Source organism: Pleurodeles waltl, chromosome 11 (genome assembly GCF_031143425.1).
Source record: "Pleurodeles waltl isolate 20211129_DDA chromosome 11, aPleWal1.hap1.20221129, whole genome shotgun sequence".
Taxonomy (NCBI): Eukaryota; Metazoa; Chordata; class Amphibia; order Caudata; family Salamandridae; genus Pleurodeles; species Pleurodeles waltl.
In genome coordinates, this window is record NC_090450.1 from 32,176,569 (window position 1) to 32,199,244 (window position 22,676).

General features: G+C 46.0%; 1 protein-coding gene across 1 annotated transcript in view; it reads left to right on the forward strand.

Moving 5' to 3' along the window:
• Positions 1–22,676, forward strand: part of LOC138265304 (cytochrome P450 2J4-like) — a 146,222-nt gene that overhangs the window by 36,805 nt on the left and 86,741 nt on the right. The window contains exon 4 of the mRNA XM_069212912.1: positions 10,643–10,803. Coding sequence (XP_069069013.1) covers positions 10,643–10,803 — 161 coding nt within the window. The remainder of the gene's footprint in view (positions 1–10,642; positions 10,804–22,676) is intronic.

Consider the following 22,676-nt stretch of genomic DNA (forward strand, 5'->3'; position numbering starts at 1 on the left):
CCCCTGTGTGCCTAAATGTGGGCCCAAAGTAAATGCACTAAATTTAAATCTGTACCATGAAGAACTGGACCCTGTTTCACATATCAGATACAAACCCCCCCTAGATGACAAAGCACACTGACAGTATGTGTCAGCCCTTAGTCCCACATAGTTACTGGAAGTTGAATTGTATCAGTTGGGTCCTGAATTGGCATCTTCCCCTTCCTCATCCTCACCATCACTCTCATCCCCTCTCTGAGGAAGCTGGTCAGGATTTACAGCACCATCCACATCCAAGAGGGGGATAGTATTTCTCACAGCCACGTTGTGCAGAATGCAGCAGGCCACCACTATTCTACACACCTTTTCAGGCCCATAGGCTAGGGAACCCCCAGAGATATGTAGACAACGAAATCTAGCCGTCAGGAGACCTATTGTGAGCTCTATCACCCTCCTTGTATGTCCATGGGCCTCATTGTAATTCCTCTCTGCATCTGTCCTAGGATTCCTCACTGGTGTCAGGAGCCAACGCAAGTTTGGATAGTCGGAATCACCTAGAAAATGGTGCAATACAGAATAGTCATTGTCAAGCCCCTTAGTCAGACAGCCTGTCTGTCTGCTATGTGTCAGTTAGTGACAGAAACACTTACCTATGATCCACCCTCTGTCCTCCTGTAGCTGTTCCATCTTCTGTGGCACACTACTGTTCCTCAGCACAAAGGAATCATGGACTGAACCTGGGAACATGGCATTCACATGTGAGATGTACTGGTCTGCAGTACATACCAATTGGATGAAAGTTCTTTCTGTTTCTGTACACCTGTTCACTGACTCTTGGGGGTATGATCGGTATGTGGGTGCCATCGATGGCACCTATCACATGGGGTATGTTGGCAAAGGCATATAAATCAGACTTGATAGCAGGGAGGGCAGTACTTTGGGGAAATCTCACATATGACTGCAGGTGTAGTACAAATACATTTAGAAATCTGGTCAGTACCATGCTGAACATTGGCTGTGAAAATCCAGCACCAATGCCCACAGTCACTTTAAATGATCCCGTGGCCAGGAAATGGAGTGCAAAGAGCACCTGCACTTCAGTAGGGATGGCATGCTGATTACGATTTCCCGGAGTTAGTGCAGGATCCAGTAATGCACAAAGTTCCTGAATTGTTGCACAGGTGAGTCTGTAATTGATTATGATGTGACGCTCCACCATGGTCCTCATATCCACAAGTGGTCTGTACACCGATGGTGCCCTTCCTCGCTACAAGGGTCGGTACCTACGAGTGATATCAAAAAGGTGTGATGAACACACATACATAGGCACACATTGTCATCAGTTGTGCACTACATACTTCAATGTAGTGACTCAACAGTAACAAGTTCTTGACAAAACTACATCTACACCTCAATGAGGGAACAGTGTGTTTCATGTGTGTTATATTAGGTGCTTCATGTGGCAAGTAGGGACTGCATTGTGCACAATTTTATTTATAGATGTGTAGTTACTGCCAAAATGTCTGCCCACTGTAATCCAGGCCTGTCGTTGTGGAAGTGACCTCATACCACTAGCGGTTGACGTAACAGCGTAAGGCGGTGTTTACCGCCGTTCGCACTGTCATTGGTTAACATGAATGCCAATGGGGAATCCTGGCGTATCATGATCGCCGCTGGCGGTGACGGTGCACACCGCCGCGGTACGTACGCAAAATCGTCATCTATACTTCATTTCACTCCCTGATCTCGTGCGTACAGGTACTCCACTGTGTGTACTGTTGTGTCCTGCCTCTGTGTGATGCTATTAATATTGTGTTTGACCAATGACTTTGTGTTTCACCACTGCGCATATTAGTTGCTCAATGTTCACCAGTAGCACATTATATGTTTTGTTCAGTTTAGCCGCCTATTGGCTTTGACATGGCATTAGCCATTACTTTCTGTATTCAGTTTAGCTGCCTATTGGCTTTGACATTGCATTAGCCATTACATTCTGTATTCTGCCTATTGGCTTTGACATGATATTAGACATTGCATTTTGTATTCAGTTCAGCTGCCTATTGGCTTTGACATGCTATTAGACATTACATTTTGCATTCAGCTTAGCTGCCTATTGGCTTTGACATGATATTAGACATTGCATTTTGTATTCAGTTCAGCTGCCTATTGGCTTTGACATGCTATTAGACATTACATTTTGTATTCAGCTTAGCTGCCTATTGGCTTTGACATGGAGTTAGACACTGCAGTTGAGAATCCAAGCTGTATTTTTCCAAACTGTGTTTTTGCACAAGATGAACTAAGCTGTTTTCTTCGCACAGTAGACTAGACCTGATAAGAGAGGGTACATTTGGTGTTTTCCTTTCTGCTCAGGCTTGGGAAGAGGAGGAGTCTAGGAGATCTGGCCAGTCTCCAAAGGCTTGCGTAGTTTTCCCGGGTCTGAGAGGAGGGGGCACGCTTTTGTAACGGATGACTCGGGCTACAGAGAATTAGATTATTTTCTGCCTGACTTCGGACTGGAACTTGGTGCCAGTTGCCAGTCTCCCGTGTGGGTAGATAATCTCTTTCTTGCAGTTGACCGGAGTCATCAACTTGCAGACCCCAGAAAGATGAAGCTGTAAATAGTTTCTCACACGGTGAAGTATTTGTTTTGCTTTGCATTCAATATCTTATCAATATCTTATAAATATAACCTGCTGTGTACATTGCAACTGAGAAGTACTGTGATATATTTTGTTTTAATGCTGTGACTACTTTTGTGCTTGAAATCTAATAATTCGTCCCTCAAGAACTTGTGGGTGGGGAAGAATTAACAACAATAAAGGTCTTCTTTGAACTCAGAAGTGCATTCTTGATATGTTCTGTAAGCTCTGATATGAGATAAGTAGGAAAGCAGAACACTCTGGTCATGGATGTGGCTCATGTTGCAAGGGAAAGGGCCCCGGCCTTCACCCAGGAGGAACTTGAGAGGCTAGTGGACTGGGTCTTGCCCCTGCACGCAAAACTCTATGGACGGCCAGAGGTACAGGTGAGTCTGGGTTTGGGGTGCACTGTTTGGGTGTAATGGATGGTGTTGTAAGGACATTTGTGTGCACCTCTGAGCCTGCATGGGCCATGGTGCATGGCATGCTGCGTGCGTATGTCCTGTAATTCTGACAGTACTGTCTGCCCCATAGTGGACGAATAGCCAGCTGTACCTATCTTGCAAGTGCCTGATCTCTGTGTTCCATTTCTGTGTCACGCCCACCAGAAGAGGGCACTTTAGCATGCCATTGCCAAGGAGGTGCGGACCCTGGGGGTCTACAACTGGTGGAGCACCCACTTCAAGAAGAGGTGGGAGGACCTGCGGCACTGGGCGCGTAAGATCTGTGAGGCCCAGCTGGGGAAGTCCTCCCAACATGGAAGGGGTGCCCGTCGGGCACTGACCCCCCTCATGCAACGTATCCTGGCAGTGGCGTACCCAGACCTGGATGGGCGCTTGAAGGCTGCACAGCAGTCACAAGGGGGTGAGTACTCATGTCACAAACTCAAGTCTGGAAGGATGTCTGTGTGTGCATTGCGTTCATGCTGCTTAGAGGCAGGGACTCTGACTGATGTCCATCTACAAAGGGTGTAGGGGTGTCTTTGTCAGGTCTCCCACACGTCGGGTCCTTAGGTAGTTCAGGGGATGGGTGTAGAGCAGGGTTCTGGTCAGTAGTCAGGGGCATGGCCATGGGCATAGTGAACAGTGCTGCCTGTTGGGGGTGTCTTCTAGGTGGGTGTATGTCTGGCCACTATGTACCTCCATTCAGCTATTTACAAATGTTTCTCCTGTTTTGTCTCCCCATCCCTGTTCTCTTGTTTTGGTTTTGTACAGCAGCAACATCTGGCGAGGGAGCTGAGGCACCGGCAAGTGGGGAAGCAGCGGCCCGCGTATCCTCAGAGGCAGAGACTTCTGACGCCAAGGTGACCATCGGTGGGAGGGCGAGGGGAGTACTACAGTGACATCTTCTGCCACCCCCCATTCCATCACCGCCCTCCCTTCTGCTCCCTACTGAGTTGCCCGTGCCTACTCACCTAGAAAGGTGGGGTCTTCTTAGCCCCAAGCACCTCCTCCCCTGCCCCAGTCAGCCCTGCTGCCCTCACAGAGGAGGCTATTGAGCTCCTGAGAACCATCTCTGTAGGGCAGACAACCATTGTCAATGCCAGCCAGGGGCTAGCATCAGAGGTGCAGCAGACAAATGCCTATCTGGATGGCATTCACGGTGCCGTGTCTGCCCTACAGAGATCTTTTCAGGCTCTGGCCTCCTCTTGGACGGCAGCCAGTTTTCCTGGCCATTCCATCCCCCCCTCCAACCTCTTCTAACCCTTCTAGCACCCCACTCCCTTCACCTGTCCAAAGCACACAATCTGACACGCAGTCAAGCACATCAACACACAAGAAGCACACTTCAAAACACAAGCACCATACCTCCCACCACAAGCATTCACACAGCCAACATACACATGCACACACAACAACATCCACTTCCCCCAGTGTGCCCACGTCTTCAGCCTCCCTGTCTGTCCCCTCTACATCCACACCCTCATGCACTGCACCTTCACTCACTGTTGCTGCTCCTCTTACTGCACTCACCACAATAGCAGACATCCATACATGCACCCCATACACCACACCTGCACTCACAACAACTACTGTAGTTGACACATGCAGCACGCTCACCAGACTTGCAGACACCCACACAACATACATCCACACTGGCAGCCTGTCTTGTCCCACTGTGTCCACCCCCCCTCCTCAAAAAACATACAAATGCACCAAGACACCCACCCATCACACATCCACCATACCACAGCATACTGTCAAGTCACCTGCACCCACTACATGTACCCCTACACCACATACGTCCACAGCCTCTGCCTCCACTCCCACGCCCTTATTCAGGACCACCCCAGTTGCTCCGAAGAAAGTTTCCCTCTCCTGTGCTGACCTCTTCCAACCCACTGGCCTACCCCGTCTTGTCCCTAAGCGTGCACACCACCTTGCCCTTTTCACTCCTTCCACTTCACAGCCCATCCCTGTCTGCCCCTCACATTCCCGTGCCCCTTCCCCAGAGAAGAAGAAGCACCGTGCATAGCCAAGTCCATCTGGCTCCACCCGCTCGAAGAAGCCCCCCATCCTTCAAAGGACAAACCCACACCCCCTCCACCTTCCAAGCACAAGTCCAAGCGCCACCCCCGTCGCAAGTCCCCACCCTCTGCCCCATTCCGTGAGGTGCCTGGATGCCTCTTTGTTGCCCCATTAGGTGGAGTACTGTGCACTTTTGGGAGTCAGGTTGGGTCTGTTGTGGCCCATGCCACTTGTAGCGCTACGGACTGGCCATTGGCCTCTGTTGGAGTTGTTGGCTCTGTGAGCTTTAATAAATATTTCTGTGTGGCCTGTGTTTTGGCGGCACACTGTTGCACCCTGGTCTATCGTTTTATTGCTTGTGGGTGTCGGGCATTTGTATGTACTATGGTCAAGTTTGATTTGCCTTGTGTCGGGTAAGTCACTCTTGCTGTGGGGTGTATGGGTTGTGCTGCTGGGAAGGGTTGGAGGGGCGTTGCAGGGTGGGTGGAGTGGGTGGGTATGTAACTGTGCCCTTTCCTCCCTTGTTTCGTAGGTTGCGGTACTTACTGTCGTCGTCTTCGTCGGCGGTCTCAGTCGTGGAGGTATATGGCAAGGAGCAGGGCTGGCATGATCAGCAGCTCTCTATCCATGTCTGCTTCGGCACGTTGTGTGGGCCCCCGGTGTGTTTCATTGGATTTGGTTCATTTCCGCCTGGCTTTGCGTTGCGGTGGTTCCCGCCCCGGAACTGACGGCGGACTAGTGGCTCGTAATTTGATGGGCGGGTTGGGCCTTCCCGTCGGCCTGTGGGCGGACTCTGCCGTCGTCGTCGGCACTCCTCTACTGGCGGTGGGTGGTTTTCTGTATGCCTGTGTTTCGATTGGTTCATTATTTGGCTGTCCGGACTGCTCCTCTGCTGGTGGTTTTTACCGCCAGCGGCGCAGTATGGACGGCCGTGTTCATAATGACCACCATACTCTTTTACAGCTACTATAATGTAATTGGCCCATCGATCTTTTCACCATTGCATTACATGGTCATTTTGGGAGGGTTAATACCAATGAATGTTCTCAAACCAAATATAATTAGGGCTCACGCTTTTATAGTATATATATTTTTTTTTTTAACATTGCTGCCCGTATTTACCCATATTTATTTTGTGGCCATCTTATTGGTATTTATCCACATTTATTTTGTGTTCTGCGAATAAATGTAGTCATGAAATTATATTTATTTAACTAATAATTATGCACTCATACTTTGGTGCCTGTCACATTTTAGCACATTAAGCAGCCAAGTATAGCAAACCACTACACCAAAGGGTAAATATAGCATTATACTACAAATATATGTTAACATGTGCCTGTGTTTAGGGAAATCGCAACCTGTTTTTTAACTCCCCATGCTGACTGTCTGCTCAGCTGTTGTCATAGAAAGACGGCATGGCGAGTCACTTATAAGAAGCTGAATTTTCAGTATGTTTCTGCTTTTAAAAATAAATGCATATTGTTTCTGTCTGCTTTTATCTCTAAAAATCAGTAAAAACAGAGCACCGTGAGCCTTAAATATGAGCAAGGATACTTGATGGAAGTAAGGGGTGGGTGACAGCAGCGGCAATTTTAGGAGGGAGGGGGCCGGCAGGAAGCACACTCGCACTCATTCATTCACACACGCACGTACGCACATCCATTCACAACACTCATAAACATTCAAACATACACGCACCCACCAAACATTCATTTAAAAAAAACACACACACACACTTACCTTCAGCTCGGAGGTCCCAGGAGGGTTGGGACTGCTGCCTTCCCTCACTGGTTGACCTTGGGTCAGCCAATGAGGGAAGGCAGCAGTCCCAGCCTCGTCACAGAGTGGGATGGGGTCAGTGAGACTTCTGACCCCACCCCATTCTGTGAGGAGTTGTCACTGATTGACACTCGACCTGGGCGCTTCAGGGCTTAAACCTAAAGCGCCCAGGTCGGAGTCAATGGGTGACGCTTCCCCTTGTCACCGAGGGGAGGGCCTTGATGCAACTTTGCTGAGCCGAGGAGGTCACGCCCATAGGAGATGTGACCTCTTCAGCCCAGCAAAGTTTAGCTCAGGCAGCCAGGAGTCTTCGCAAATCGTGCATTCCTCGCTCCTGGCTGCCTGAGCTGAACATGAAGAGTGTCTGTCAGGCTGACCTTTGCTCAGCCTGACAGGCACTCTTCATGAGGGGCAAAAGGTGGGGGGCGTGTCCCCTCCACCCTAAGGGACGGGACGCGCCTGGATGGCAGGTTGAGGTAAGTGGAGAAAGAACGCAGCAGAAGGGAGAGGGAAATGGCAGGAGAAAAGTCAGCAATATCACCTTGCTTCGGAGGTTGACAAATTCTGACTAGCAAATGGGGAATTTGCCACTTACATATACAGACGGCCATTTCAACTCAGATGCTCATTGGGCTGGGGAAGTATTAGTCAGACATCGAACATAGACTATGCAAAGAGTCTCAAGAGTCTGTCCAGCTCCTCAAAGTAGGTCTGTACATGGTGCCTGTCCTGCAGCAGGGACATGGTCATCTTGGCGACTGATCTGCCAATGTACATTGATAACCCCACCTTCAGTGGCATATGCACCACCATGTTTGGTGGAGTGAGTCTAGTGCAAGAAAGCCATTGAAGGAATGGCAACAATTGGATAGTGTGTCCTTAAAATGTTTGGAAACACCCCCAGCATATTAAATGAACAACATATGATGGCACCCATAGAATAACTCTAAATTAGGAATATATTTCCAGTGTCTGCTTAAGGAAGCACTCCTACCTATGCACACCAGCAGTGGCTGAATATCATCCAATGATTCCCTTCTTAAAGTATCTGCTCCTAAGTCAAACACAGCCTCGCTGATGATGAAATCTAGCTTGTCAGGCAGTGAGCTATAGAAAACACAGCAGAATTCCCAGAGTCGGTATGTCAGCTAATAGCAATCTTTGTAACTTTCAGTGAAATCCCGTCCGCTGTGTTACGGTCACCATCGGATCATAATACGACAGACAGAATATCTGTCACGTTTGTGATGGAGTATTTCCCTCTGCAAAGATCTAAATCAGGCCCAGACTCTTTAATATTGGCAAACAAAGATTAAGTAACCATGAACAAAATTAATGTCTTTATTTTATGTCCTTACTTCATGTTGCACCTGCAAAATACATGAATTCTTCTTTTTGTTGTGAAGAATTAACCTGTCAACAATAAACATACTTTCCACTGCTGACAATATTTAGGGCCTGATTTAAAGTTTAACGGAGGAGGTTACTTAGTCACAAACATGACGGCTATCTCATCCACCTTATGACTGTCCCATTGCAGCCTATAGAGATTGTAATATGGCAGACTGGATCCGTCACATTTGTGAATAGAAATACCTTGCCACAATCGGAGGTCTCAAATGTAGAAAAAGATTAAGGTCACGAGCACAGGGTGATTTCTTAAAAGGCTGAAATGTGGAAAATTAAGAAAGCAATCTTTCCAGCATACGTAATAGAATCCCAGTTGACTAACTATTTTTCTTTTCCTTAATTGGTGATGTGCCACAAGAATGACTTTCCTTCTTATCTCCTAATGTGAGTTGTGGAGAAGTAGGTTTTTGAAACTGATAAGCATGCACTCTCTCTGGTAACTTAGCACCCATGCTCATGTGACTCTTATATATGTGAAAGCATCCTAAGTGCATAGACATTTACCCTAACGGTGGAGGACCTGATTACAATTGAGCCATTTCACACTGCACAGTTACATAGGTATAAAAAGTGTTGGCTCTTCACCTATCGCATCAGTTGCCCATACCTAACCACTTGAATCAGAGGCCAGAAGATCTGAGTTTTTACTTGTCCATTTTCGGCAGAATGCTCTCTGACATCAAGCAAAACAAGATAACTTGATAGAATAAGTCACACATGCATTTGACTTTCACGGTACAAAGTTGCTGACCCTCATATTGAACTGGCATTATTTGTTACCACTCAATCTGACATTCATTAGCTCTCTGCACATACCCCATCGGATGCAAATCTGTAGTAGTTTCCAAAGTGATATTGATACTTATGCTTATATAGTACTATATTACTACCTGTCACTAAAGAGCCAATTCACTGTCAAAATCACATGCATAGCATTGCTTTTGGATGGTTGCTAATTTAAAAATAACCTGTAATTTGAACCGGATTTGTTCAATGGTCTCCTAAATTGGGTTACAAATGGTTTACACAGCTTTCTCTCGCTAGCATACTATTAATGCAAATTTTAGAAAAACGAGTGTGAAGTAGCAGGACATTGCTTCTACAAATGTAATATACTTGGAAAACTTAAAAACTTCCTAAACACAAAGAATGAAGAGTCTAAAAATTAAGTGGATGAAAAATCTGTTACAAGTTGATTTTGCGGAGAACAGATTGAGATAAGTTTACAGCATGTACACTGGTGTGACAATAATGCTAATGGGCACAAGAATATTACTAAATAGCCATTTGGAATTTATTTTAAGCCCCACTGACAACAATTGTTGGCAACCAAATCTGGCATTCATTAGACCTCTTGGAGGATATTCTCATGTAGTTTAAAAGATGATGTCTAACTCAACTTTTAGTTGCTACTTGTGCTCTGTTCTAGTGCTAAAACCAGTCCCTTCATTGAGAATACTTGGTTAATAACACAATGTTCAAAGATGCTTCTTAAATTAAAAAAAGAGTGGCTTGAACCACATGTATTTAATTGTTCAATAACTAGGTTATGTACATCTTAAACAACCTACTTTCACTTATTCCGATTTAGTAATGTAGACTGTAATGACTGTAGCAAGGGTTATGAAAATTATGACTTCCCCAACTTTTTAAATTTTCTAGAACATCAAAAAGATTGTACATTTTAGAAAGAGGCATGTTTGAAACTCATTGCAAGTAGACTTTCCCTGGGGTGAACTATACCAAACACCTACAACTACACAGTATACTCTATATTGTGGGTGATCCTTTTGCAACAGTATAGTTTGTGTCATGTTGTGGTTTGAATTGATTTTTGGTTATTTGTTTCACACTATAAGTACTTGTATGGTACATGTAATATTAAGGTGCTCCTCGTTTATCTAGAATAACAACTCTTGTGCAGCATTCACTATTGCAGCTGTAATAATTGTTTTGTATTAGCCTAAATGTAATTTTTACAAACCTACTTTAAGGCTTTAAGATAGACCTTAACAACTCATCTATGTTTCCTGGAGAGCGAAAGAGGCTTCATAGACCAATTTTCCATCGCAGACTGAGTGCCCATTATTTTGTTTAGTGAGTACGTATGGAACACTTGAAATTACACCATTAATATTGCTAGGGTATCCCTGCATCTTCAAAAACCAGGAAATAACCTTGGCAGCTATAAATTAAGAAAAATGATATGGTGGTGTATGTTTAAAACAATCTCATGAACTAGTCTGCAGAGCATCCTCAACAACCGTTTCTCTTAATTTGACAGGGCTTCAGATGTGAGTGCTGAAGCTCTCTGGCTTCTTGTAGCACGCTCCTGTGACTCCTTCTTTTTTTTGCTAACAGGGAAAATCCTGGATCCCGCTCCAGCGATCGTCTATTCTGTCACCAGCGTGATCTCCGCTGTGATTTTTGGACACCGCTTCTCCAGAGATGATAAAGAACTCCACCGACTCATTGAATCCTTGAATGTTGTTATTGATACATTTGTCAGCATGTGCGCCCTGGTGAGTCTTACAATAGTGTAATGTTCTATGTTAACTGCCATTCATAAGAAATATTGTGAACTCAGATATTTGTAGGTTTGAACAGAGACAAATACAAATTAAGCATTTAAATGAAAAGTAAGTAAATAAGACTTGTAGGTTTTTTGTAATAGGTGTGGGAAGAAAACCGGACAGGAAGAGGGTGGCCCTGTACAGGCAAATCAAGTGAAAAACGTAAGCAGAGGAATGAGTAAGGAGCTGAAAAAGGAAAACAATAAACGGGGAATGAGGAGAAGCTGAAATGAAGAGTTAAATAAAATGGAAGGGAAGATTGAGAGGGAGAGAGGCTAAACTCACAAAATACAAAGGCTAACACAGGTAGAGCATAATTGCAGATGTAGTCGACAGAGAACACGTGCAGGACCAGAACAGAATATATGAAGGAAAAAAGCAAACCTAAATAAAATAAAAGCTAAGAAATAAATAAGATATATTTTCCAAAGTAATTTAGTACAAATTAAAAAAACAAATGATTCAATTCACACCAAAAAGACCTTTCTAGAAAATATTGTTGTGACCTTTGTAATAAAAATTAGGACCGGGCCGTAAACCCTGCTCTGCTGGCAGAGTTTTAGGAATTTGGGCACTTTGCCCTATGTGGAGTAGCCTGGAGTTCCCAGAGTCTGCCAGCAGATTTTTTTCCCATTTGTGCGCGCAAGATTTGTTTTTGGTGCCAGCTTGCAAGTGCTATGATATTCTCAGGCCGCTAGCAAGCAAGCGCAAGATTCTGTGCCTGCTCGCACAGCTTCTGGCCAAGGCGCCTCCGTTATAGTGCCGCTCGCAAGCACACCTCGAGATAAATCTCTACTCGAGAAGCAGCTAAATCTACTTGAAAAGACATTTTGAGTTGATTTTCTTCTCCACTGAACTGCTCAAGTTGTTTTTTTAGTGCAAGAAGAATTTTGTTTTTCCTTTTTTTTCCAAAAGGAAGGAAGTGCCCCAGAGACTCCAACTTCCTAGTCCTGTTTAGTAGGCTCCTACTAGTGCTTTGTCCATCTCCTGGTCACTTTTCACTTGGATTTTGAGGTGGAAGGGTCACTCTCTTTGTCTGTTGATATATACCTTTGGATTTAAGGACTTTGTTTTTGTGATGTCACACAAGTAAGTTTAAAAACTATTGTGTAAGGGTGTTGTTTGTTTGATTGGGCATGCACCAATATTTCTTTGTACTTTTATTTGACTTTTAAATTTCATGGTGGTGGGTGGCCTGGTGCTTCGGTAGGGGCCTAGTTAATTTTTACATTTCATTTTTCACCTTTTGTAGAGGGCAAATGTTGCACAGTTCAGTACCTTTTCTCCTTGTTTGTTAAATTTGCAATAGTCATTTGTTTTACTATGTGGCCTAGTCTTCCAAAGGGCCATCCAGCAGTAGGCTGAGTACTAGTCATCAGTACATGAAAGAAATGATTCTGTGGTACATGGTTTTTAAAACATTTGGGGCAGGGACGGCATTAGATTACATTATAAATGTTGGCTATTGTTTGTGTTTCATGTTTTTTTTCTGCAGCAAGTGTATATGTGGGGTAATATTTGATGCCATATGAGGATGTTTTATAGCTCGGTTAATTTTCGTGTTGTGCATTGCTGATTTAATGGTAGTCTTTTCTTCAATTTTACCATTCCTCCTTTGTCTGGCCAGTGTATATGTGAGTGTGTTTGCTCGGCCACCATTTGTCTTTGCTCTCCATGCCATGTAGCCAGGGGCCATTTTGTATAGTCTGTGTCCAAATACTTGAATGTGTTCTTTGATCTCATGCCTCCTTCCTCGTTGCTGTTGTTTGACCATGTGGCTAGTGGGGATTTTGTGCAGCCAGCCTGTGTGTTTTTGCCATATGCTTGCATGGTTCTTTGCTTCCTATGCCTCCCTGCTAGCTGTTGTTGTGTGACCATGTGGTTGGAACCCATTTTGTGTACCCAGCCAGTGTGCTTTTGGCGTGGGCTTGCATGAGTCTTTTGTTCCCCATGCCTTCTTGCAGGCTGTTCTTGTTTGACCACGTGGTCGGAGGACATTTTGTATACTCAGCCAGTGTGCCTTTGCCATAGACGTGCCTGTGCTCTTTGTTCTCCATGCCTAATTGCTTGCTGTTGTTGTTTGACCGTGTGGCTACCGGCTATTTTGTGCATCCAGCCAGTGTGCTTTTGCCATTTGGTTGCATGTGTTCTTTGTTCTCCATGCCTCTGTCCTCTCTGTTGTTGTTTGATCATGTGGCTGGTGGCCATTTTGTGCTTCCAGCCAGTGTGCTTTTGCCATCGGCTTGCACAGATGTAATATCATTAGTTTAATAATTTGCTTGAGCATCATTTTAGAATATGTGTATTATGAAAATGATGATGAACAGTGCTTTATATTACATGCATTTTTTGCATTTTTCATCTACACCTGCTTGCCTTATAATAGGTTTCTCATATGTTTTTCTACTTTTTTTTTTTTTGCATTTTGACTCGAGCCATCCACAATAGGTGGACAGCAGTCCAACATAATTATTTTTTTTAGATATAATTCCATTTCCTCCTGGGAACCCTGCTTGCCATACTGTAGGTGCACTGCAGATACATCAGCATCATTCATTTTCTTAATGATTATTCCATTTTACCCGGACCACCTTGCCTTACGCACACACTAACCTTCATTTTTTGAAGATTATTCCATTAACTCCAGCACTCCCCTGACTGCCACAGGTGTCTACTTTAGAATAGATGCACATAAAGCAAAGAGCTATATCTGTATGTAGTGGTATCCTGATTGGGAATGAAATTAATTTATTTGGTATGATGGTGTGGTTTGACTTTAAAATAGTTGGATAACTTGTTGTTAAATATTACCTAAGCAACCAACCTCACTAAATCATATTGCCTACGTCTATACTAATTCAAACTGCAAGGATACCGTGTTTCGCTAAATGTTTTTCTTGCTTGTTTGCTTTTAAGTGCAGAAGAGAAGAAGATTCATCACCCACAGTACTGCCAAACAGAAAAAACATGTGACATTAGTCCTCCAATCTCTTTGGCTTGTGCAGCTTATTGCCATTGCCAACTGAGAGCTTCAACATGGCCCCAAGAAAAGGAGCTTCCAAGAAAGTGGCCAGTGAGAAGAAGCAGCTTTCCGTCACTGACGTGCTGATGACAATGTTTTTTGGGAGACGTGTGCCTGCCGAACCACCCTCCGGGGAGGAACCTTGGAGCAGCACTCCTGCATCAACAGCACCACCAAAACCTAAGCCCAACCAATGTCTGTCAGTGAGGCAGCCATTAAAATTATGGCGACACCAACGAACAATGACCCAGATTTCGATTTGTCCCTTTCTCAAAGTAGTACCCAATCGTTTCAGGAAACGGAGAAAAGTGAACAGCAGCCACAGCCAGCAATATCGGATCTTCCTGAAGTTGGAGAAGGAGATTGAGTTTCCTGCTGAGCAAGAATCTCTTCTTTTAGAGTCATTGGCTCCCAGATCTGTAGAGGTACTCCACCGTTTTCTGCGAGCACCACTTCTGATAATGATGATGTGGACATGGAGTGGCCCTGGCAGAGTCCGGGGGATGCCACAAGAGGCAAGGGAAAATAAAAGTTCCTGAAAGCCTTAGAAATTTGGAAGGGGATAATGAGGATGACGATGACATGCCAGTCTTTGCGGAAGCTGGCACAGAAGAGTCTAACATTCCTTCTCCTATTCAACCTGCTCTGAGGGATGTGGCACAGGTAGCATTGCCAGTTCCCATATTTGTAAAGCCCTAGCTGAGACCTTCACCAACCCCTACCTCAGTAGAAGCATGCACTACAGAGAGACAATCGACAATACACCCACCTACCTCCAGTTCGTCTTCAGGCATTGGCACTGACCACTAAGAAAGTACTCCTCCCAGTGTGGGACTTTCTTTGGTGCTTAGCAAACAGGAGAACACTGCAATGTGCTCCACACTGCAATCGTGCTCAATTTGCCACACAAGTGTTTTGCGAGGTAAGCCTGGTTTACATTATGATATGGAGGCCAAATGAACCATATGAAAAAACACCACTTAATCCGATGAGAGGAGCGCCTTTAGCAAATTGCTGAACGTGATCATGGTAAAGACGAGGAGAGCTGGGAAACATCAGTGACCAATCCAATCATGTGGGGAGGCCAGGAGGAAGGAAAGGGTGACATCTTTACACAAAGCATCCCTGTCCCCAGCAGTGTACCAGAATCACCCGCCTCAGTGACCTCAAAATGGCACAAGAATTAGAGTCAGGTGGAGACACCACGGCTAGACGTGCCTTGAGTCTACCATCCTCTACTTCTCAAATGTTGCCTGTGGCAGAGGTCCCAGAAAAGAAGAAAGCCCAGGCTACTATTACGGCGATGTTCAGGCCCAACGGCATGTTTGTACAATGGAAAGCTGGCAAAAATGTTAGCACTGGACCTCCTCCCTTTTTCTTTTGTAACAGCCATCTGCCCAAAATGGAAGGTCCCAAGTCAGACCTATTTTGCCACAGTTGCTGTTCTAGCATTGCATCATGATGTGCTGCAATTGGATGGAAGAACTCTGCAGCAAAGTGCTGTTCGCACTATCCACCTGATAACAGACATGGGGACCAGTTGTCAGACAACTGATTACATGTGCATCACTGCTCACTGGATCTCTTTTGCGAGGGTAAGGCAACAGCTATCTGCAGCTCTTAGCCCTGAAGAATGTTTTAAGAGTGTTCAGCATCATGCAACATTAGCCATGGTCGCCATTTAGAAATCACTTACAGCTGCAAGCATCTTGGAGGAATTTACAGCAAAGTGTCTGAATGTCTGTGGCTTATAGGTCTCAAAATTGGATCTGTGCCACAGACAGTGATATAGTCGAGGCCATGGCAGATGGAGGCTATTTCAGGGTCCTGTGTTTGGCGCATTGCATCAACTTGGTTGTGCAAGAGTTTCTCAAAAAAGAAAATCTAGACAGCAACATACTGACCACCCTCAGAAGAATCTGCACTCATTTCAGCCATTCTTTTCAAGCCCACAAGCAGTTGTGGATTATTCAGCCTGCTAATAGAGTACCAGTTAAAGCCCTCATACCCGAGGTGTCCCCATTGGAACTCAATCTATTACATGTTGCAATGTCCATGTTGGCAGTACAGACAGATTGATGACTATGGGGGTCATTACGAGTCTGGCGGTCACTAGACCGCCAGACTCGTGGATGGCAGAGCACCACATTACAACCCTAGTGGTTGGATCGCCAGCTCTGCCAGGATCAGAGATACCGGTGGTCTGGAGGTGGTGGGGATCCTAATCCACCAGGGCAGCGCTACAAGCAGTGCTGCCCTGGGGATTACGTCCTCCTTCTCTGCCAGTGGTTTCACAGTGGTAGCACTGCCATGAATTGCTGGTGGAGAACAGGTGCAGGGGGCACCAGGGGGGCCAGTGCACTGCCCATGCACTTGGCATGGGAAGTGGCGGGCCCCTCCTGGACAGCACCATCGCAATGTTCACTGTCTGCCTTGAAGACAGTGAACATTGCAAGGCTGCTGATACACCATGCAAGCTACAGCATTGACGCAGCACCGATTATGAGCTGCAGACAATGTTGTAGCCTGTTTCCTGCTAGGCCAGTGGGTGGAAACTCAGGTTTCCGCCCGCTGACCTAGCGTAAAACTCATAATGAGGCCAGTGGGGATGTAGCCTGTGTGGTGGCAACCTTCCCGGCGGACGTCAGTGGATGGTAAAAACCATCTGCTGAACTCATTATGACCCCCTATGTCATTTAAAGAGGAGGGGATGCCATTGGAAAAGCTATGACCATGGATGTGGACAATGGATCCTAGCCAAATGCCTAACATAGATGCTATTCCCTTTTGAGGTTTTCACACAGGAAGTTAGCAAAGAGAACAGTAGCATGGGTATTGCATTTGAGACCCTAAGTTTGTTGTAAACCCTGGCAGACACACAGGGGGTCATTCTGACCCTGGCGGTCATTGACCGCCAGGGCCAACGACCGCGGGAGCACCGCCAACAGGCTGGCGGTGCTCCCAAGGGCATTCTGACCGCAGCGGTATAGCCGCGGTCAGAAACGGAAAACCGGCGGTGTACCGCCAGTTTTCCGCTGCCCTGGGGAATCCTCCATGGCGGCGCAGCTTGCTGCGCCGCCATGGAGATTCCGACCCCCATACCGCCATCCTGTTCCTGGCGGTTTTGGCCGCCAGGAACAGGATGGCGGTATGGGGTGTTGTGGGGCCCCTGGGGGCCCCTGCAGTGCCCATGCCAATGGCATGGGCACTGCAGGGGCCCCCATAACAGGGCCCCACCATGATTTTCAGTGTCTGCCATGCAGACACTGAAAATCGTGACGGGTGCAACTGCACCCGTCGCACCCCTTCCACTCAGCCGGCTCCATTCGGAGCCAGCATCCTCATGGAAGGGTGTTTCCCGCTGGGCTGGCGGGCGGCCTTCTGGCGGTCGCCCGCCAGCCCAGCGGGAAACCCAGAATATCTGCGGCGGTCTTTTGACCGCGCAGCGGTATTCTGGCGGCTCCCGCCGGCCCTGCGGTTACCGCGGCCGGCGGGAGTCAGAATGACCCCCACAGTCCTGGGGGGAGCTTGTCCAAGGGAAGATCATGTGTGCCCTGTTGAATTCCATGTCCATGGTTAAACATAGTATTGAGATATATGAGTTGATTGAACTTCAGAACATTGACCGTTTATTTTCTGCCAAATCTTGAACCAAGGAAGACTCAGGCCCAGATCTAGTAGCGGCCACCCCTCTGGAGTACTCGACTATCAGAATGGACCAGCCCTATCGCAGAGGAGGGGGGATTAGCTTTTTTTTTTTAAATCCCCGTAACTGGATGCTGCAGCCTATCAGTTTTGTGTCAGCTGATATTTGTGAGATAGCGCAGTTCAGACTCAAAGACAAATATAAATCTCTTCTCTCTGGACTACTTATGTACCGGCCTCCTGGTTCTCGCACTCAGTATATCGAGGTATGGGACCAAATCCCCAAACACTTCATTGTTATCCCTACCTGTACCATATTGGATGACTTCAAATTCCACATGGAAGACAAAGGGCCAGATGTATCAAGAAAGCCCTCTGCGAATCGCAAATAGCGATTTTTAAGAAATCGCTATTTCCGAATCGCAAAATGCTATGTAACATATTTGCAAATCGGAATTAGCGATTTCTTAAAATTTGCTATTTGTGGTTTGCGAGGCCCAAATACCGAATCGCAATTAGCGAGAACGCAATTTGCGATTCGGTAATTGAAAATTGAAAATTGCGAGAACGCACACCTGGCAGAGCCTGATGACATCACAAGCAGGAAGTGAGTCATCCCAGACAGTTTGCAGGTGCCACACCCAAAGGAGCACTGAGAGAGACACAGCCCAGCCACAGTGAGCAAGTCTGTGAACAAGGCAGTACTGCACATCACCATGGACACCTCTGCACAGGCACAGCACTGCCACTGAGGCCGGTACCAGAGGTGCCAGTGAGACCACTGCGCACTTGAGTGGCTTGCGTGGCCTTAGAAAGTGACTGTAATGGCCACAGGGGACTGTTTTCTTATTGTGTGATACAGTAAACAATGATTGATAGTGAGATACTGTAATCTGCTTTTGTTTAAGATACATATTATTTTATTTTTTCTGCTAGTGAAACTTATGTTACCTGATGTTAAGGTAATAAATATTCTAACTACCAGTACACATGTCAGTGAAGTTGTGTTTTCATTACTTACTTCTGAAATGGTTGTGCATGACGTCAGCACGCCTTTGCCTGCCCTCTGCGGCACTGGTCCTGTCTGCTGGCTGTAGGGGGGTATGGGATCATCATCCTCATCAGAGTCTGAATTAGATATTTCCACAGGTATGCCCCTGGTGGTAGCTATATTGTGCAAGATCGCACAAGTTGCCACTATTCTACATGTCGTCTCCCGGCTAGTGCCCCTCCACTTTTGTGGATGCACCAGAAGCAACTCTTCAGCAGCCCAAAGGTGCGCTCCACCACATTGTGGGATTCCCTGTGTGCTGCATTGTATCTCCGTTCTGCTGGTGTTGTAGGCTTGAGGTAGGGCGTCATCATGTAGGTGCACACTGCATAGGCACTGTCTCCAAAAAGGAACAGAGGGTATGATGAGTAAGTGAGCCATCTGACGTCACAACGGAATCAATGCACCAGTGTACAGAGGGTCAATACCTAGTAGATATCCTTCACCAAATTCCCCAGCTAGCAGTCTTGTGTGAATCCCGCTGTGGCAAAAGATGTACGAATCATGTGTGCTCCCTGGGTACCTGGCCACGAGATCAGGTATGATATAGGAGGCATTGCATATCACCTGTATGTTCATTGAATATTGGTGTTTAAGGTTGCGGTACACATACTCTGTGGCCGATGGTGGACAGATTGCTACGCGTCCCATCTATGGCACCTAGGACGTGGGGGAACTGTGCTATCTGGTAGAAATCTATTTTTGTCTGCTGTAATTCCTGTGGGGTGTTGGGGAATCTGATGTACTGGTGTATCCTGCTCAGCATGGCGTTTAGAAATGCATTGAAAAATCTAGAGAGGGCACTCTGTGATACCCCTCCAGCTGCTGCTATGACCCCTTGATAGCTCCCTGCGGCAAGTATGTGCAGGGAGCATAATACCTGCACATGGGTGGGTATGCTATTCGTCCTGTGTGTTGTGCGCTGCAGAATGGGTTGTAGCTCAGCTATCAGGTCAAGTATCATGGCTGAGCTTAACCTGTACTTTTCAAAAATGTCCTCCTCAGTCTGGTCAAAAAGGTTCATGCACACTCTGAAAATGCGCTCCTGTCTCCTCCTCCCTCTCCTCAGACCTGCCAAGATCCTCATTCTCCTCGCCATGACGTAGAGTGCAGCCATTGTGGAAAAGAGTCTGAGGCATTCTGGGCCTCTTTATATAGGTTGCACCTGGTTACCACCTGGTTTCACCTAGTGGTATTTTGCATGTGCAAAAGGCCATTCTGCGAAAAATCGCAATTTGCGATCTTTTTGATGCATCGAATTGCGACTTGATTTTGCGAGTCGCATTTTGCGTCTCGCAATTTCCTCCTTGAAATACCGAATCGGTAATCGTGATTCGGTATATCATGTCGCAAATTGCGAGACGCAAAATGCGACACGCAAAACCAGGTCGCAGCACAAAAAAACACAATTTTTGCGATTCCTTATTTTTGGTCTGCGAATGCCTTTCATGCATCGCAGACCACGTTTTTGCATTTGCAAACGGCCAAATTTAGCGATTCGCAGCGTTTGCGAATGCAAAATCCTTTGATACATCTGGCCCAAAGAGTGTACAGATTTCGCCATTTAACTTGAGCCTATGAATAACTTTGAGTTCTCCCAATTGGTTAATGCTCCCACACATTCTGCCAGACACACTCTTGAGGGGATTTTTGATAATCATCTGGGCCTGGAGATTGGTGAGATGCTCCTGCTTAGCTGGTCAGACCACCTAGCAATCACTTTCAAGGTCAAACCCCAGAGAAAAGTGGGGCAAACACAGTTCAAGCCTACTTCTTATAGAAGTCGGAACAAAAAGTCTCATTTAGCTCTAGAAGCTGCACTGGGTGAAACATTAGAGAAAAGGAATATCCCACAGAACCCAAAGACTTTAATGCCTGGGTAATGAAGGCTGTTGAAGATGTTAACCCATTAAAAAAAGGATGGGCACAAGGCCAAAGGCATTTGCACCCTGGTTCTCTGATGAGTTGAAAGAACCCAGACGATATTGTCAAAGGCAAGAACGTAAGCAGAGGGCTACCCCTACTCTTGAGGAGAAGATCAAACATAAAGAGCTTATTGCTACATATAAACGGCTATTGGGGAGCCAAACCAACTTAATATACCATCAAAGTACGCCCAGCTAGTAATACTTACAACAAACCTTAATGGTGGTGATAGAGCTGTCTAACCCTTCTGTACAACAATCCCTAGAAAATTCACAAAGTTTCTGCAATAGTGTCACAGTCTATTTCAGGGTGAAATTCCTTTAAAAAAAATCAGAATGTAATACCAGTGAGGATAGGATTCCCCCTTTATGTGAGACAGAGGATCCCACTGTATGGGAAAACTCTGCAATTAAGCCCACCTTTCCCCCCATATCCTACACGCAAATCAGGAATTCACTGATGCAGTTGACGTCAGGCTCTCCAGAGGACTCCTGCCCCCCCCCAGAGTCCTTCAAATGGACCTGGATTTGATAGCCTCTTTTTTGGAAAAGGTTTTCAATCAGACAAATATGACCGGATTCTTTCCCCAGCTATGGAAGGAGGCTATCGTCATCACCCTAAAAAAAAAAAGCCTAATGGGGAACTAGATGGCTTAAATTGTGCCCTATTTCACTCCTACCTGCACCAGCCAACATTTTTTAAAAATACATTAACCAGACCTTGGCCAGATTCATTGCCACTCAGGATCTTCGGGACCCTCACAGAATGGTTTCTGCAGTGGTCACAGTACCAAATTGGCCTTGGTTGTGGTGGCAGACTGCTTCCGGTGTCAATGGACCAGGGTGGCATGGCCATCTTTATGATGCTGGTTTTATCTGCAGCATTTGATAAGGTGTCATTATCCCGGTTGGTGAAAAGATTGCACCAGGTGCCAGTAAGGGACACTGCATTGGCTTTATTGAGCTCATTTCTTACCAACAGAACCCAGACTGTCAGCTGGGTTCTGTAGGGCAGCCACTTTTATGCTTCCCTGTGGGGGTTCAACAAGGATCCACGCTTAGCCCCACCTCGTTCAATCTATACGTGGCTCCGCTTGCAACTCTGGTGCGATCATTTGGCTGTCACACCCTGTCTTACACAGATGACACTCAAATCATTGTCTCAATATCTGATGACTTGCTTTCTGTGGCAGAGAAGAACGAGTTACTTACCTTCGGTAACGACTTTTCTGGTGGATACATTAGCTACCCGTGGATTCCTCACCTATTGAATACCCCCATTGCCCCAGCACTCGACGGAAATCTTCTTCCTAGCTTCTGCACGTCGATGAGGACGTCACAGTTGCCCACCCGACGCCGTCTGACGTCATACAGGCAACAAGAGGTCCTCGCCAACGTGCCGACGTCAGTACCAACATTTTTTACGTGCCTGAGAATAATAGGCCATTGAGATGAAAGAACAATAGAAATATTTAATGATATTCCAAACAAACACATCATTCTGAGAATTCAGTCCTTTTTTTTTTTTTTTTTTTTTTAAAACAAATATATAATTATATGAACAATGTATATATAAATATGAACATATGTACAGAATATATACAAGTCCTCAAAACCAAGAGGAGCACACTCAAGAACTACTTGGTTAGACCAGACAAGCAACGGGGAGGCGGGTGGGACCGTGAGGAATCCACAGGTAGCTAATGTATCCACCAGAAAAGTCGTTACCGAAGGTAAGTAACTCGTTCTTCTGATGGATACAACTACCTGTGGATTCCTCACCTATTGAATAGAGTCCCAAAGCAGTACCACACTCAGTGGAGGGTGCCTGAATGGTCAAACCAAGAAATCCTGCAGCACCGACCGTGCAAAATGGCCATCCCTTCTGATCTCAGAGTCCGAGCAGTAATGCTTTGCAAAAGTATGAAGGGATGACCAAGTTGCGGCCTTGCAGATGTCGACCACAGGAACACCCCTAGCCAAGGCCGAAGAGGCCGACTTAGCTCTGGTGGAATGAGCTCTTATACCATCAGGGGCTTCCTTCTTTGCTAAAGAGTAACACATTTTAATGCAAAGAACAACCCACCTGGAGAGTATTCTCTTGTGGACTGCCTTTCCTCTCCTCTTTCCCACGTATCCGATGAAAAGCTGATCCTCCAGCCTGAAATCCTTTGTTCTG